Source organism: Polistes dominula, unplaced genomic scaffold (genome assembly GCF_049000335.1).
Source record: "Polistes dominula isolate Pdom_NZ unplaced genomic scaffold, Pdom_raw_medaka contig_18, whole genome shotgun sequence".
Classification (NCBI taxonomy): Eukaryota; Metazoa; Arthropoda; class Insecta; order Hymenoptera; family Vespidae; genus Polistes; species Polistes dominula.
Genome location: NW_028301164.1, coordinates 1,312,066 through 1,325,364, shown reverse-complemented (window position 1 = coordinate 1,325,364; position 13,299 = coordinate 1,312,066). Strand labels below are relative to the sequence as shown.

General features: G+C 26.6%; 4 protein-coding genes across 7 annotated transcripts; 2 read left to right on the top strand and 2 right to left on the bottom strand.

Annotated features, from left to right (window-relative positions):
* Window positions 1–326: 326 nt before the first annotated feature.
* On the top strand, window positions 327–8,468 carry LOC107068582 (ATP-dependent RNA helicase p62). 3 transcript variants are annotated; one of them, XM_015325151.2, is made up of 8 exons: window positions 335–451; window positions 581–686; window positions 1,066–1,107; window positions 1,627–2,679; window positions 2,921–3,099; window positions 3,186–3,245; window positions 6,395–6,637; window positions 6,771–8,468. In XM_015325151.2, coding segments are annotated over exons 2-8 (1,671 nt in total). In that variant the 5' UTR covers window positions 335–451; window positions 581–684; the 3' UTR covers window positions 6,863–8,468. The 3 variants fall into 3 exon arrangements, with proteins under 3 accessions (XP_015180640.1, XP_015180637.1, XP_015180638.1); XM_015325154.2 differs by lacking the exons at window positions 6,395–6,637; window positions 6,771–8,468 and adding an exon at window positions 5,159–6,342 and having other exon boundaries at window positions 327–451; XM_015325152.2 differs by lacking the exon at window positions 1,066–1,107 and having other exon boundaries at window positions 388–451.
* On the bottom strand, window positions 8,041–9,476 carry LOC107068587 (uncharacterized). The gene is made up of 2 exons (XM_089178944.1): window positions 9,170–9,476; window positions 8,041–9,032 (listed from the first exon to the last, which is right to left on the bottom strand). The coding sequence occupies exons 1-2, from the start codon at window positions 9,333–9,335 to the stop codon at window positions 8,959–8,961; spliced, it is 240 nt and encodes a 79-aa protein (XP_089035070.1). The 5' UTR covers window positions 9,336–9,476; the 3' UTR covers window positions 8,041–8,958.
* A 186-nt stretch (window positions 9,477–9,662) lies between these two features.
* Window positions 9,663–11,214, top strand: LOC107068577 (histidine protein methyltransferase 1 homolog). Its single transcript, XM_015325123.2, has 6 exons — window positions 9,663–9,847; window positions 9,987–10,232; window positions 10,329–10,489; window positions 10,593–10,834; window positions 10,893–11,008; window positions 11,133–11,214. Exons 1-6 carry the CDS (start codon window positions 9,808–9,810, stop codon window positions 11,183–11,185), a joined length of 858 nt encoding a protein of 285 aa, XP_015180609.1. The 5' UTR covers window positions 9,663–9,807; the 3' UTR covers window positions 11,186–11,214.
* LOC107068580 (pyridoxine/pyridoxamine 5'-phosphate oxidase) lies at window positions 11,010–13,007 on the bottom strand. 2 transcript variants are annotated; one of them, XM_089178943.1, is made up of 7 exons: window positions 12,870–13,007; window positions 12,502–12,783; window positions 12,217–12,373; window positions 11,955–12,054; window positions 11,827–11,880; window positions 11,547–11,746; window positions 11,010–11,457 (listed from the first exon to the last, which is right to left on the bottom strand). In XM_089178943.1, exons 2-7 carry the CDS (start codon window positions 12,554–12,556, stop codon window positions 11,292–11,294), a joined length of 732 nt encoding a protein of 243 aa, XP_089035069.1. In that variant the 5' UTR covers window positions 12,557–12,783; window positions 12,870–13,007; the 3' UTR covers window positions 11,010–11,291. The 2 variants fall into 2 exon arrangements, with proteins under 2 accessions (XP_089035069.1, XP_015180613.1); XM_015325127.2 differs by lacking the exon at window positions 12,870–13,007 and having other exon boundaries at window positions 12,502–12,833.
* Between the last annotated feature and the right edge of the window lie 292 nt (window positions 13,008–13,299).

Here is a 13,299-nt window from a genome sequence, read left to right as displayed (position 1 = left end):
TATATATATATATATATACATAACACGACGTAAAAACACGAAGCGCGCGCGCTCGTGTAAGTAACGTATACTAAGTATAGACCAATCAGAAAGATCGACCTATGCAAGTCTTTTTGATTGGTAGAAAGTTCCTACAATTATTGCATACAGTAAAACAGTTATTTTACAAATTGTATACAAATTAGTAAATTTTCCAACATGATCAATATTTTTTTAAATATTTAATATCACTTGAATGTAATTATGGATTTATAAATTGTTCTGTTGACGAATTTTCTAGAAATATATAAAAGTAAAAGAGATCGATACATGGAAAGTATGCGCAAAAGATGAATTTGGAAGTTGTGCGCAGAATTGTTACCCTCTCTACTAATTTTAGGAAGTAGAATCTTAGGTGACTCATATCCGGCAACTGCCTGGGTCGTTCTTTCTGTCCCTGGTAGCAGCGCGGGTAAGTTCAGTCTTATATTATATCGTACATTTTTTATTTTATTTTATCGTGTATTTTTGTTCTCAATTCTTCAATACCCTCTTTAAACAATATTTCAACGAAGCTTTAACCAAATTATTTATTTTACAGAAATCTTCGCTGCTTTCAAGTAAAGAAAAAAAAAACAAAGTTTTAACAACTGCACACACCTCATACATTCTCTTCTGGGACTAAAGCAGTTACAACTGTTCAACATGTGAGTAAAGAAATTCATTTTAATTTGATATCACTACTTTAGTAGGTATTTCAGAATTTTTATCATTATTATTATCTACAAAACATGAGGTTTAGTGGATTATACACAGTGATTCATTGAAAACCTTTAATATGATTGTGCAAATTTCTGGAACTTTCCATCATGCGCACATCGGCAAGATTCGCAATGCGCGAAATTATCGAACCGTCCATAATGGAAGTATCCATTTTGTTCTCGCCTAAACGATGAAAAAAAAAAAAAGAAAGAGAAAATAGAAATTTCTAGAAGACATTATTATTTTTCAAAGAACTATTAATTTACTTTCTCGACCATGATTTGGTTTAGTTTTAATATATTATTGTAAATGTCTTCGTTTAAGGATACGAACCAGGAGTACTATTCTTGGATTAATAAGAATTGGGTTAGTATTTTGCTAATCCTTAATTATTTTCGAACAAATATTACAATTGACTAATTCAAGTTAATAGTTAGAGAAATGTTCTAACGAAAAGAAATTTTTTATTTGCTTTTTAAAGTAATTTTTTCCTCCTTTCTTTTTTTCTTTTTTTTTTTTTTTTTAAATATTAACATGTAATAATAATTATCTTTATCATTTTTTGAATTTCTAATTTGATAGAATTGTGCAATATAAAATTTACTTGTAAAAATATATATTATATACAAAACGAAATGAATTATTAATCCTCTTATTTTGGCATGCCTCCATTTTGTATTTCGATGGAGCATGAATGCTTGTAAGAGGAAAATCAAAATGTGAACTAATGCCTTCGGAGTCCACACACTAAAGTCTGGAACCGTTTCTCAATGTTCACTACAATTGTATAATTTGCTAGTAAAGTTCGATTTTCCTTTAGTAATATATTCATTGTTTATTATTCTTTTAATATTCAATTAAAGTAAGTTTATTTCAATTTTCCAGGACTTACGGATCTATGTCTGGTGGTTATCGTAGCAATGGCGCCAGCCATCGTGGAGGAGTAAGCCAAAGAAATGGGTATGGTAGTGGCAATACAAACAATAGATTTGGAAGTCGTAACGGAGGTACTGGTGGAAATAATGGAGGTCTTGCTAGTCGCGGTCAACGTAATGCTAATGTAGCTGGAACTAATTTGAGAAAACCTAATTGGGATTATGAAAATTTGAAACCATTTAAAAAAGATTTCTATGTACCGCATCCAAATGTACAATCGCGTCATCCTCAAGAAGTCGATTCGTTTAGAGAAGAAAACAAAATTACTCTTAAAGGAGAGAAAATACCTAATCCAATTCAATTTTTTGAAGAAGGAAACTTTCCAGAATACGTTATGCAAGCTATTAGAAAGCAAGGTTTTACAGAACCAACAGCCATTCAAGCTCAAGGCTGGCCAATTGCTATGTCTGGACTTAATATGGTTGGAATTGCTCAAACTGGATCTGGAAAAACTTTAGGATACATTTTACCTGCTATTGTACACATTAATAGTCAGCAACCTTTGAATAGAGGAGACGGTCCTATTGCTCTCGTCTTAGCTCCAACTCGAGAACTTGCTCAACAAATACAAAGCGTTGCTAATGATTTTGGATCATTGTCTTATGTAAGGAATACTTGCATATTTGGCGGTGCACCAAAAGGCAGCCAAGCACGTGATCTCGAACGTGGAGTTGAGATTTGTATAGCAACACCAGGACGTCTTATCGATTTCTTAGAACGTGGCACGACTAATTTACGTAGGTGTACATATCTGGTATTAGACGAAGCCGATCGTATGTTAGATATGGGTTTCGAACCACAAATTAGAAAGATCATAGAACAAATCAGACCAGACAGACAAGTTCTCATGTGGTCAGCTACTTGGCCGAAAGAAGTAAGGAATTTAGCTGAGGAATATTTAACGGATTATACTCAATTAAATATTGGATCTTTGACTTTGGCGGCTAATCATAACATCTTACAAATAGTCGATGTTTGTCAAGAACATGAAAAAGAATCAAAGTAAGTAGTTCGTAATTTCTCGAAGTTGTTTTAATCAATATATAAACAAATAAATATTAGAAATATCTGTTTTATGATGAATTAGGTTAATGAAATTCTATGATTGTATTTACACCTTTACTTTTACCTCTAAGAAGAACTGATATAAACAGATTTCATTTTATAAATGTTATTTATATATATAATACTAATAGATAAAAAAATAATATTAGTTATATTGAAATATTTAATTAAATTTCAGATTGGGAACTCTGTTGCAAGAAATTGGCAGTGTTAATGATGACGGTGGAAAGACTATCATCTTTGTAGAAACTAAAAAGAAAGTTGAAAATATCACTAGGAATATTAGGAGGTACGGTTGGCCTGCAGTGTGCATGCATGGTGATAAGTCGCAACAAGAAAGAGATTATGTTTTAAGAGGTATAATTCCTTTAAACGTTTTTCATTTATTTTCATCCTTTCCTGTAATACATTGTTACAAATTTTAATTTATTATAATTGAACAGAATTCAGGAACAAGAAAGGTTCTATTCTTGTAGCAACGGATGTTGCTGCACGTGGATTGGGTACGTAATACATTTCTTTTATTTTATTATTTTTTTTATTCTGAAAAAATATCTTGCAGTAAAACAAAAAAAAAACAAAAGAAAAAAGAAATTTTCATAACAATTACAATTCTAAGTCATGCAAATAAAATGTGTTAGTATAAATTCCGTGAATATTAAAGGAAATATAGAAAAGGAGAAGATGGCGATGTAGCACAGACTGGTTATATGAAGTGATGCCTCACTGTTCAATGGATAACGTGAAATAATGATCATTATTGAATAACAATTATTATATATTTATAGGTTATATATTTCATAGTACTTTCATTCAAAGACAATGTAATCATATATATTTTGCATAAATCTGAGAATGCTGCTTATCAACAGTAGGATCATATTTTCAACAACAAAATAACCAGTAACGTATAGGTAAATTATCAAATTTTTGATAGAACATTTAATCGCAGTTTCCAGTTCTAATAAACGTTTAAAGTATTTTTTTATTTATTTATTTATTTATTTTTTTTTATTATATATATTTACAAAATAGGAAATATAGATCCTGCTATTAAATTGTAGTATTTTCAGAAGTAAAAGATACACATTGTGTGAAGTACAAGTATATGATATATTCTCAAACTTTACATAAGCTTTTTAAAGACCATAAAATAGAAGGCATTAGTTAGCTGGTATTTTTTTTTTTTTAGATAATTTTAGCTTTTATATAAATATACATATATATATCTTTATTTTATTTATCAATAGATGCAAACTGATGAATGCTTTTAATTCTACACATATACAGGACAGTTCATTTTAAACGTAATTGACTGGTTTCTTCAAAATTATTTATTCTAGTATTACTTGACGAATATATCTTTCTTAAAATTATTTTTTCATAAAATTATTTTGAGAAGAATACAGACTAGTGTTACACTAATTTTAAATAATTTTGAAGATATTAATTTGTTACATTTTAGATGACCGATCTTGTGTACATAGTGAGTTTCAAACTTTTTATGCAATATAATTTTATACAGATTTTTTTTTTATACACTGCTAAACTTAAATATTTAAGTTCATATAATTCTTTAACATTATTATAAATGAAACTTGCTATGTATTTATTTATATATTCCTAAATTAACACGTACATACAGCTTTACTGTTTTTCATTTCAGTATTTGTACATGGAATTTATGTTTAATTTAGTATATATAAATTTATAATCATTTTTTTAATCAATTTTTATAGGTGCAATTATACCAATTGTTATATGTCTACATTTCAATTATGGAGATGTATGGGAATTAGTAGATTGCAGTTTCATTATAAAATTTCAAACTAGTTATTTGTAAGAGTTTGATGAAAAGAACATCAAAATTAGTATAAAAACTGTTCTTTGGAAAACATTGTACGTGTAAAGCATCTTTTAAAAAAAAAATTTTTATTTCTTTTTCGTTATTTATTATTTTATTTATTTATTACTTTTGCAATGTTGTAATTTATTTGTAAAGTTTATTAGTTATCTCAGCTGTTATATTTATTCCAATGCTATATATGACGATTGAATGTTTCAAAAGTTTTAAATATTGATTTATTTTCTTATTTTCTAATTTGCATTTATAAAGTAATGATAAAAAAATGTGTGCTTCCACCAGCATAGCTGTTGAATAATGTTGCTAATGCAATCTATTCCCATTGTGTTAGTTCCTGTGAGCTAAGACGAAGAGGATATGATGATGGGCTTGTGTCGAAGACTTGAGAAAAAAAAGTTTTAATGCGACAACAAAAAATTATTAAAAAAAAAAAAGTATAAAAGAAAAAGAATGTTATTAATGATATGAAAGAATGAGAAATGGTTTTTTTAGAGATATAAGTGTGGGCATCTTTTAATTTATGTTAATCAGTCTGGTTGTCTTTTGTTTCAGAGGCACATGGTGCACTAAATACGTGAGTGTGCGATGAAAAACCATAAAGAGAAAAAAAATAATAACATGGCTCACTCATAGTACGTGCGCAATTTGCATAAAAAAAAAAAAAAAAAAATACTTGTACTTAATGTGCCTCTGTGTACAGCCTGTGTACCACGGAAGTATTTAGTGGTGCGCGGGCGTTATCGTGCTGGTTGGTTGTGAGATAAAACGCTGGTTTCCATTTTGGTACAACCATCACACTTCATAGCCAATGCCCAGCCGGTGTCAGAGACAACAATCTATTGATTTTGCTACTATCGCTACTGTGATGCTCACGACACAACAGTCCGTGATCTGAACTTGCATTCAAGACTACACACCCCCTGGTGGCACTTTGTTTGCAGTCATACGGAATGCAATGTTCAGCAGTAACGGGTTTGTATTTATTATAATGCAGCAGACTTAAGGATTATAAAATACGCATTAAATGCGTAATTTATAAGCTAAGCTCATAATTTGTATCCTTTCATAATTTATAAAACAATAATTCCGGAGACAACGATATATTATATTTATATTGGTATTACTAGTCTCTTCTTTTTTTATTTTTATTTTTTTTTATTCTTTCCTTTACTATTTTATATTTTATCTTTCTCATTCTCTATCAACTTTTAAGCTTCTATTTTATATACTTTTTATATTTATCTATCAAAATATTTTCATATGAATATATATGTTAATTTTCAATTATTAGAACTTGTCTTCTTCACTCCTGTTGCGTGGAATTATTGATTTTGAATAAATCAAATTATAGCTTTTATACTTTGATTCTCTCTATTATTACATAGAGAAAAAAACAATAACATTCTATTCTATTTTTCATTTATTTAATATTTCATTTTAATATAAATCTTATGAATGATAATAGGTTTAGCTGCATATATACAATAATTAATATGTATATAAACATAAATATTTGTATGTAATTTACGGAGCTAATAATATAAATTTGTAATGTGCAAGATAGAAAGATAAAAATATTATCAGAGTCCCTTAGTGACTCTGACTAAATTCTCTGAGCTTTCATATTTTATTTTTTTGTTTATATACTTTTCTACTACACAAAAGCCAGAGATAAAAAGAAATAAACACTCGTTTAGATTCGTATGATTAAAAAAAAAAAAAAAAAAAAAGAATAATATGCGCATCTAAATCATTTTTGCCTCCTTTACAATAATTATTTTTCTTTAGATGTTGACGATGTAAAATATGTGATCAACTTCGATTACCCATCATCGTCTGAAGACTATATACACAGAATTGGTCGAACAGGACGTTCACAAAGCACAGGAACAAGCTACGCATTCTTCACACCACAAAATAGCAGACAAGCTAAAGACCTGATTAATGTACTTCAAGAGGCTAATCAAATCATCAACCCCAAATTGTCCGAATTAGCTACGAGAACTGGTGGTGGTGGTGGCTACAATCGCAGTAAGTTTTGTTGTATTATCAGCCCAATTTAATCATAATATTATTAATTAATTATTACACATATTATACACACAAATTAATTATAATAATAATAATAACAATGAACTAAGAAAGTTTTTATAAATAATTTCAGATCGTTGGGGATATCAAGCACGTGGAAGGGAAAACACATTCTCCGGAGCACACAAACGTTTCGACAGTGGGAGAAATAATTATAACAGTTGATTGGACACGATATCTATTTTCTTACGTGGTACTGAAGAACTAGCTTTACATACAATTAAAACTTAATTTTAATTTCATTAGAAAAACAACAAACAAAATCTTCGTATAACTTATGTGTTTAGTAACATCAAGGGATTTACGAAACGTTTAATATTAATTTTTTTTTTTTTTCTTCATCTGGCCCAATTGTCTTCCTCCGTTTTGTCATAAAGAAGCATTTTATGATCGATAAATGTTTTCTTTTTATTTTATTTTTTTTTTTTAATAATTTATTTTATTCATATGTACAGAAAGTAGTTACATATCTGTACACCGTGAATTGTTATTTAAAAATTAAGGGATAAAAAAAGAGAATAAGAGAAAAGTTTAAGAAAAAAAAAGTGATATTTGATTTTTTACGATAAGTGTATCGTAATCATCGTAGTTGCATTTTTTTCATTTTTTTTTTTTTTTTAATTAATTTAATTTTTCTTTTCACGTAGATTTTGTTTACATGTCGAAATGTGTACGGAGGAAAATTAGATATATATATATATATATATATTTAAAAAATTCTTATTTTAAAAGAAAATGAAAAAAAAAGTGAAAAGAGTTCTCCTTAGTACTAAAAATAGTATCAGGCTCTCGGGGTGAACAAATTAAGAACTATAATGAAAAACACTCCCATTGTAATTTGATATTAACAAACATATTTTTCTTTTTCTTTCTGACACTTCCTCAAGGAAAAAGTTTTTATTTCATAAAACATCTTATTTTGAACCTTCATTTAAAAGTAAATAATTCATTTAAAAAAAAAAAAAAAAAAAAAAAAAAGAATAGAAAATTAAAAAAGAAAATATGTCTGATAATGATAAACGATGCCTGATATAATCTTTTTTTTTTTTCTTTTTAATATTACAAATATTTAAGTATACAAATGGTTATAAAAACCATGCTTTTGCAATAATAATAGTTTCAGCATTTTTTCTCACTTGGTACCTCTTTTAAGAATTATTTAGACTCATCTCAATTGTATGATTGAGTGGTAATAAGGGTATAAATAATTTAGTAAACTTGTCAGTATTCATTCCAATTCTTTGATACGATCAGAAGATAAACACAACTCTGATCGTAAGCAAAGTTCTTTTTTCAATCGAGTGTTGTGTGAATAAAAACTAGAGAGAAACAAAGTCGTGATAAAAAAAAAAAAAAAAACAACCTTCATTGTAGTCTCGTGTAGGGCTACAAGAAAAAAGAAATTTCAAAAAAAAAAAAAAAATACATTCTCCCGTTCCATTGGAAAAGTTTTATACAAATAATGTTAAACAAAATATCAAATTAAATTGTTCGAAAAGGCAAATTACTCATAAAATGATAAAATACTTACAAAAACAAACAAAAAAATTAAAAAAACTATACAAAATAATCCTTCAACTATACAACACAATATATATATATTCTCCCATGACATTAAAAAGAGAAATTGATGTTTTTATAAATGTGTTTATTTCATTTTTTTGTTTCTTAAATTAAATGATTGCACCTTTATAAAACGTTAACGCACGTTGATGTATTATTCCTATGTTGACAGCAATAAAAAAAACCATTAACAAGTCGAAGGAAAATACTTAAATGCCTTTTTTATTTAATTTTATTACTAAATCCTACTTGTCAATTAATTAGATTTTTATTTTCTTGAATTTCTATTACACAATTTATTCTTTTCATTAATTTTAATTGAATGCAATATAAAAATTTACTTATCAGGAGAAGCTTAGAAGTGTAAACCTCAAATCTGTAAACATACAGAAAATCTAGTACGTTGTTTTTTTAAATTGCTGATGTCTTATAATCCATTGAAAGTTTTATGATTGTTCTCTTAATATCAGGAAATTTTTCTAACAAGGAGACATAGACTATTACAAGTGTACAAAATTTGAAAAGAAATTTGTGGTTTACACTTCTGAGCCTCTCCTGGTTAGTACAATATAATACTACAGTAGGAAAGAAAGTAATATTTTATGAAAGTATCTCTCTGTTAAGTATAGCATTATTATAATCCTGTATGTGTTAATACATATTGTTCTTATATTGTTTCAATTATATTTAAATATTGTTTAATTATGATTAGTAAATTGGTCTCGAAACGGTGGTAGATTTAGTATCCTAGCTGTTCCCAATAATACCAGCCCTGAAAGTAAGAAAAATAATAGTCTAATAATAAAATAACCTTAAAAAAATGTGCAATATTTATAATAGAAAATATAAATGTATTTAACAAAATTGGTAAAAGGAGATAATATTGGTGTTGTAATTAATGCAATATACCACTTGCTATAGTATACATCACTGCTTTTCCTTTAGTTTTTTGTAATTTCTTACTATTATAAGAAACATAAAGACCTGATCCAATCAAACCACCACCACTAATAATTCTGCAAGCCAAACAATCTCGATCTCTGTTAGTTATTATACTGTTAACTGTTCTTGACATTTTGTATAATAATAATAATAATAATAATAATAATATGTATATTAATTTTCAACAAATGATTCAAATATGAATGAATTTGATACTTTAAATTAGCCTAAATTGTCACAGATGATAACATACGTTAGAAGAGTGTTTCGATATAATAGGTTATGTTCGATAATATATCGAATATTTGATCGATTATTGAAAGTATCGTTTTCATGAACGATTTAAATGTACATTTTGTTTGTAATTGGATGTATTTTATTGATCTAATTTTACTACGATACAAAAAGATCAATTAAACTATCGATGCAATTAATAATAATATTACATTAAGTTGTATTATTATATTAAATTTATTTTATTTTAATTTGTTAAAATGGTGATAAGAAAATTACCTGAAATTAAATTTTATAGTATATAGTGTGTGTTCTATTTAAATTAACATTTTTATCAAGATTTATGAGTAAATTATAATAAAAAGGATAAAATGTTTAAATTTGGATTTTCCGAAAAAAATCATGCTAAAGGTATTCATCTATTAAACGTTTTATAATATTTATTAAAAAATAAATCAATTTAATGTAATATATATATATATATGTTTGAGGTTATACCACCTTAACTATTGGCGCCATAATTTAAATGTGTTAAACTTATATTTTATAGAAAATAATATTGATAAAGAAAAATCTACTCTTGAATGGATTAATGCATCGAGGATTGAATTAACTTCATTTAATTACGATCGAAATTTTGAACCTGATGAATATTTAGAAACGAAAATCTTTGATGAAATAAAATTAAAATTAATCCGTTCTGACCAAGTACTGTGTAATTTAATAAAAAATAATTCAGTAAATATTATTGAAGCAGAATCACAGCATTCTGATCTTATACCTGCTAAATATGAAGGTATATCATTTAATTATAATTTAGTAATCTTATAATTAAAAGGAAAAAGAAAAATTCTATAATATTTATTGTAAAAACTTATTTCTAATTATCAAGGTGGTTTGAAGATATGGGAATGTACTTACGATCTGATTGAATATTTAATTAAAGAGAATATAACATTTGAAAATAAGTTAGTTTTGGATTTAGGTTGTGGTACTGGAATAATTGGATTAGTAGCACTCCTGAAAGGTTCTCTCGTTCATTTTCAAGATTATGTTTGTATATTTTTACTTTATTGTTCTTCTTCTTTTTTTTTTTTATTATTATCTACAACATTTAAGATGATTTAGAATATAATACAAAGAATATTTTATACAGAATGCAGAAGTAATCAAATCAGTTACTATATCAAATGTTCTATTAAATTTTGAAAACAAACGTAAAATATTAGATAAGTGTGAATTTTATTGCGGTGATTGGGCATCATTTGTAAATCTTTTCAATAAAGATGAGAATCAAAAGTATGACTTCATTTTTACCAGCGAAACTATTTACAATCCTGATAATCATAGAAAATTATATGAAGTTTTTAAGAAGAGATTAAAACCTAATGGCATTGGGTAAGAGCAATATCTATTTCAGGATTTTTCATAAATATTAAATAACTAATTATTTTAGATTCGTAGCTGCGAAGACATATTATTTTGGTGTGGGAGGTGGGATGCGTCAATTTGAAACTATTGTAAAGGAGGATCAAATGTTCGACACTGAAGTGGTATGGAAAAATTCACAAGGTTTGTAATAATTGCTAAAAATATATTTCCTATTGATAACAATTCATAACAATTTCTCTTTTCTCTCTCTCTCTCTCTCTCTATAAGTAATATAATAATATAATTTTATAATTGTTTATTTTAGGCCTACAAAGGGAAATATTAAAGCTTACCTGGCTTAAAAATAAAATAAAATAAAATAAAATAAAATAAAAATAAAAAGAATATGTGTACACAAACCAATTGAAATTGAAAAGCATTGCATGATAAGTATGCAATTAATTAAAATACTAAAATCTAATTCTTAAGGCGATAATCTTTCATAAACCCAACCATTTTCTCCTTTATGAACGAAAATATCATCAATTTTTTCGTTAGGTTTTGGCTTTCTGAAAATAATTCTATCATGCAAGCGATCACTTTGCCCTTGCCAAAATTCTATTGACTTTGGTCTAATTAAATAACCACCCCTATAAAAAATTAATAAATTCATTTGATATATGACGACTTCACATATTTTATAAGAAAATGAATTAAAAGACATTCAAAATAATGTTACCAATAGTCTGGTCTTTTAATGGTTTCTGGAGTAGTCGTAGCAAGTAATTCTTTTTCTCTTATGATAAGAGTTTGTCTGTTAGCAATGACGGAACTTTGATGACTTGCTGTCGATCCTATTCGACTAGGATATGGTCGACTTTGAAAATATTTATCTGAATCTTCAGCTGAAGTTTTTTCAGCTATTCCCTCTATTCGTATCTGTAATATTCGATAATTAAATCAATAATATTAAAAATTAAAAGATTATAATTTATAAATAAATAAATAATATAATGTACAGATCGGTGTAATGGTTCCCAGTAGAGGGTCATTGCAACATTAGGATTTTCTTCCTAAAAATCAAATTCAATTTAATTGTTATTCTTCATTTTAAAATAATAAATCAAATCTCAGTATATATGCTTACTATTTCTCTACCCTTTCTGCTATTATAATTAGTATAAAATTTGAAACCATCCGCATTATAATCTTTTAATAATACTGCTCTTACAGATGGAAAGCCATCCCTGAAATAATATTTAATTATACGCATTTTATTATTCAAGTTTTTCAAATGAGATCTATATTTGTTTAAAATTTGTATTTTATTTTAATGCGTAGAATATCTTGACACTATTTGGTTAGAATAATCTTAGTCATCTAATAATATATTTAAAAAGTAAAATTACTTAGTTGCAGTTGCAAGAAATGCAGCATTTGGTTCAGCTATATTCTGCGTAGTACATGCTTTTGTAAACCATTCTCTAAATTGTTCAATCGGATCTTTGCTTACTAATTGATCTTCCGTAAATGTTTCATTTCTATCTTTATATTTTATTCGCAAACCTGTAAAATTATTATTAAAAATAATTATTATCATAAATGTGTAAAATTATTGAAAGAAATCTATCAAAGTTATAGTATAATTTAATTTCATTAAAAATGATAATAATTAAAAAGTAATAAATATATACCTCCTATATCAATATCTTTATTCAAATCAATTGTTATTCCTGGTTGTTTCGACATGATTCCTTCCAACGTTAGAACAACAACACGAATGATTACACGTTGGTAAAACTTTGCTAGTTATTTAATGTTTCAATCGATACGACCGTGAAAATTTGTAAAAACTACAACTTTTAATAAAACCTTTTATTATTTTAATGAATCTCTCTAATTGAAATGTTCATCATATTTGATTATCACTGTTTTTCTCATCTATTATCTTATTGCAAATATACTCTCTTTAAACGCTAGATTTTAAATTAAATTTGTATATTATTCAAGGTTATTTGATTCGGTTTTCCTCTTAAACCGTTATCAAAGGTAAATACAGTACCGTATTATGAGTCAACTGGTGCCAGGGTTAACATAATTATTCTCACTCATTTTCTTAAAAGATAATACAATTATTTTTAGTCATTCCGTCAATGTTATTTATCAAACTGCAGTTTCGAGGAACGATAACCTATTTAACCCTTTTTACTTGTGAGTAATCCATTCTTTTTTTATTTATCAATAGTCTGGAATATTTTAGAAAATAGAAAATTTTCATTATGTGTATTGTCAAAAGCATACAAATATTTGTATTTTATTAATTGTAAAAAATAATATTATTATAAATCATTGTAATAATTATAATTGTAGTACTCTGTCCATGTTTATTAATGTTTTATAGTAATTAGGTAATTTTTTATTATTATTTTATGTTATACGCGTAAAATGTAAATTTAAATATTTAAAAAATGAATGAATGAATAAATACAGTG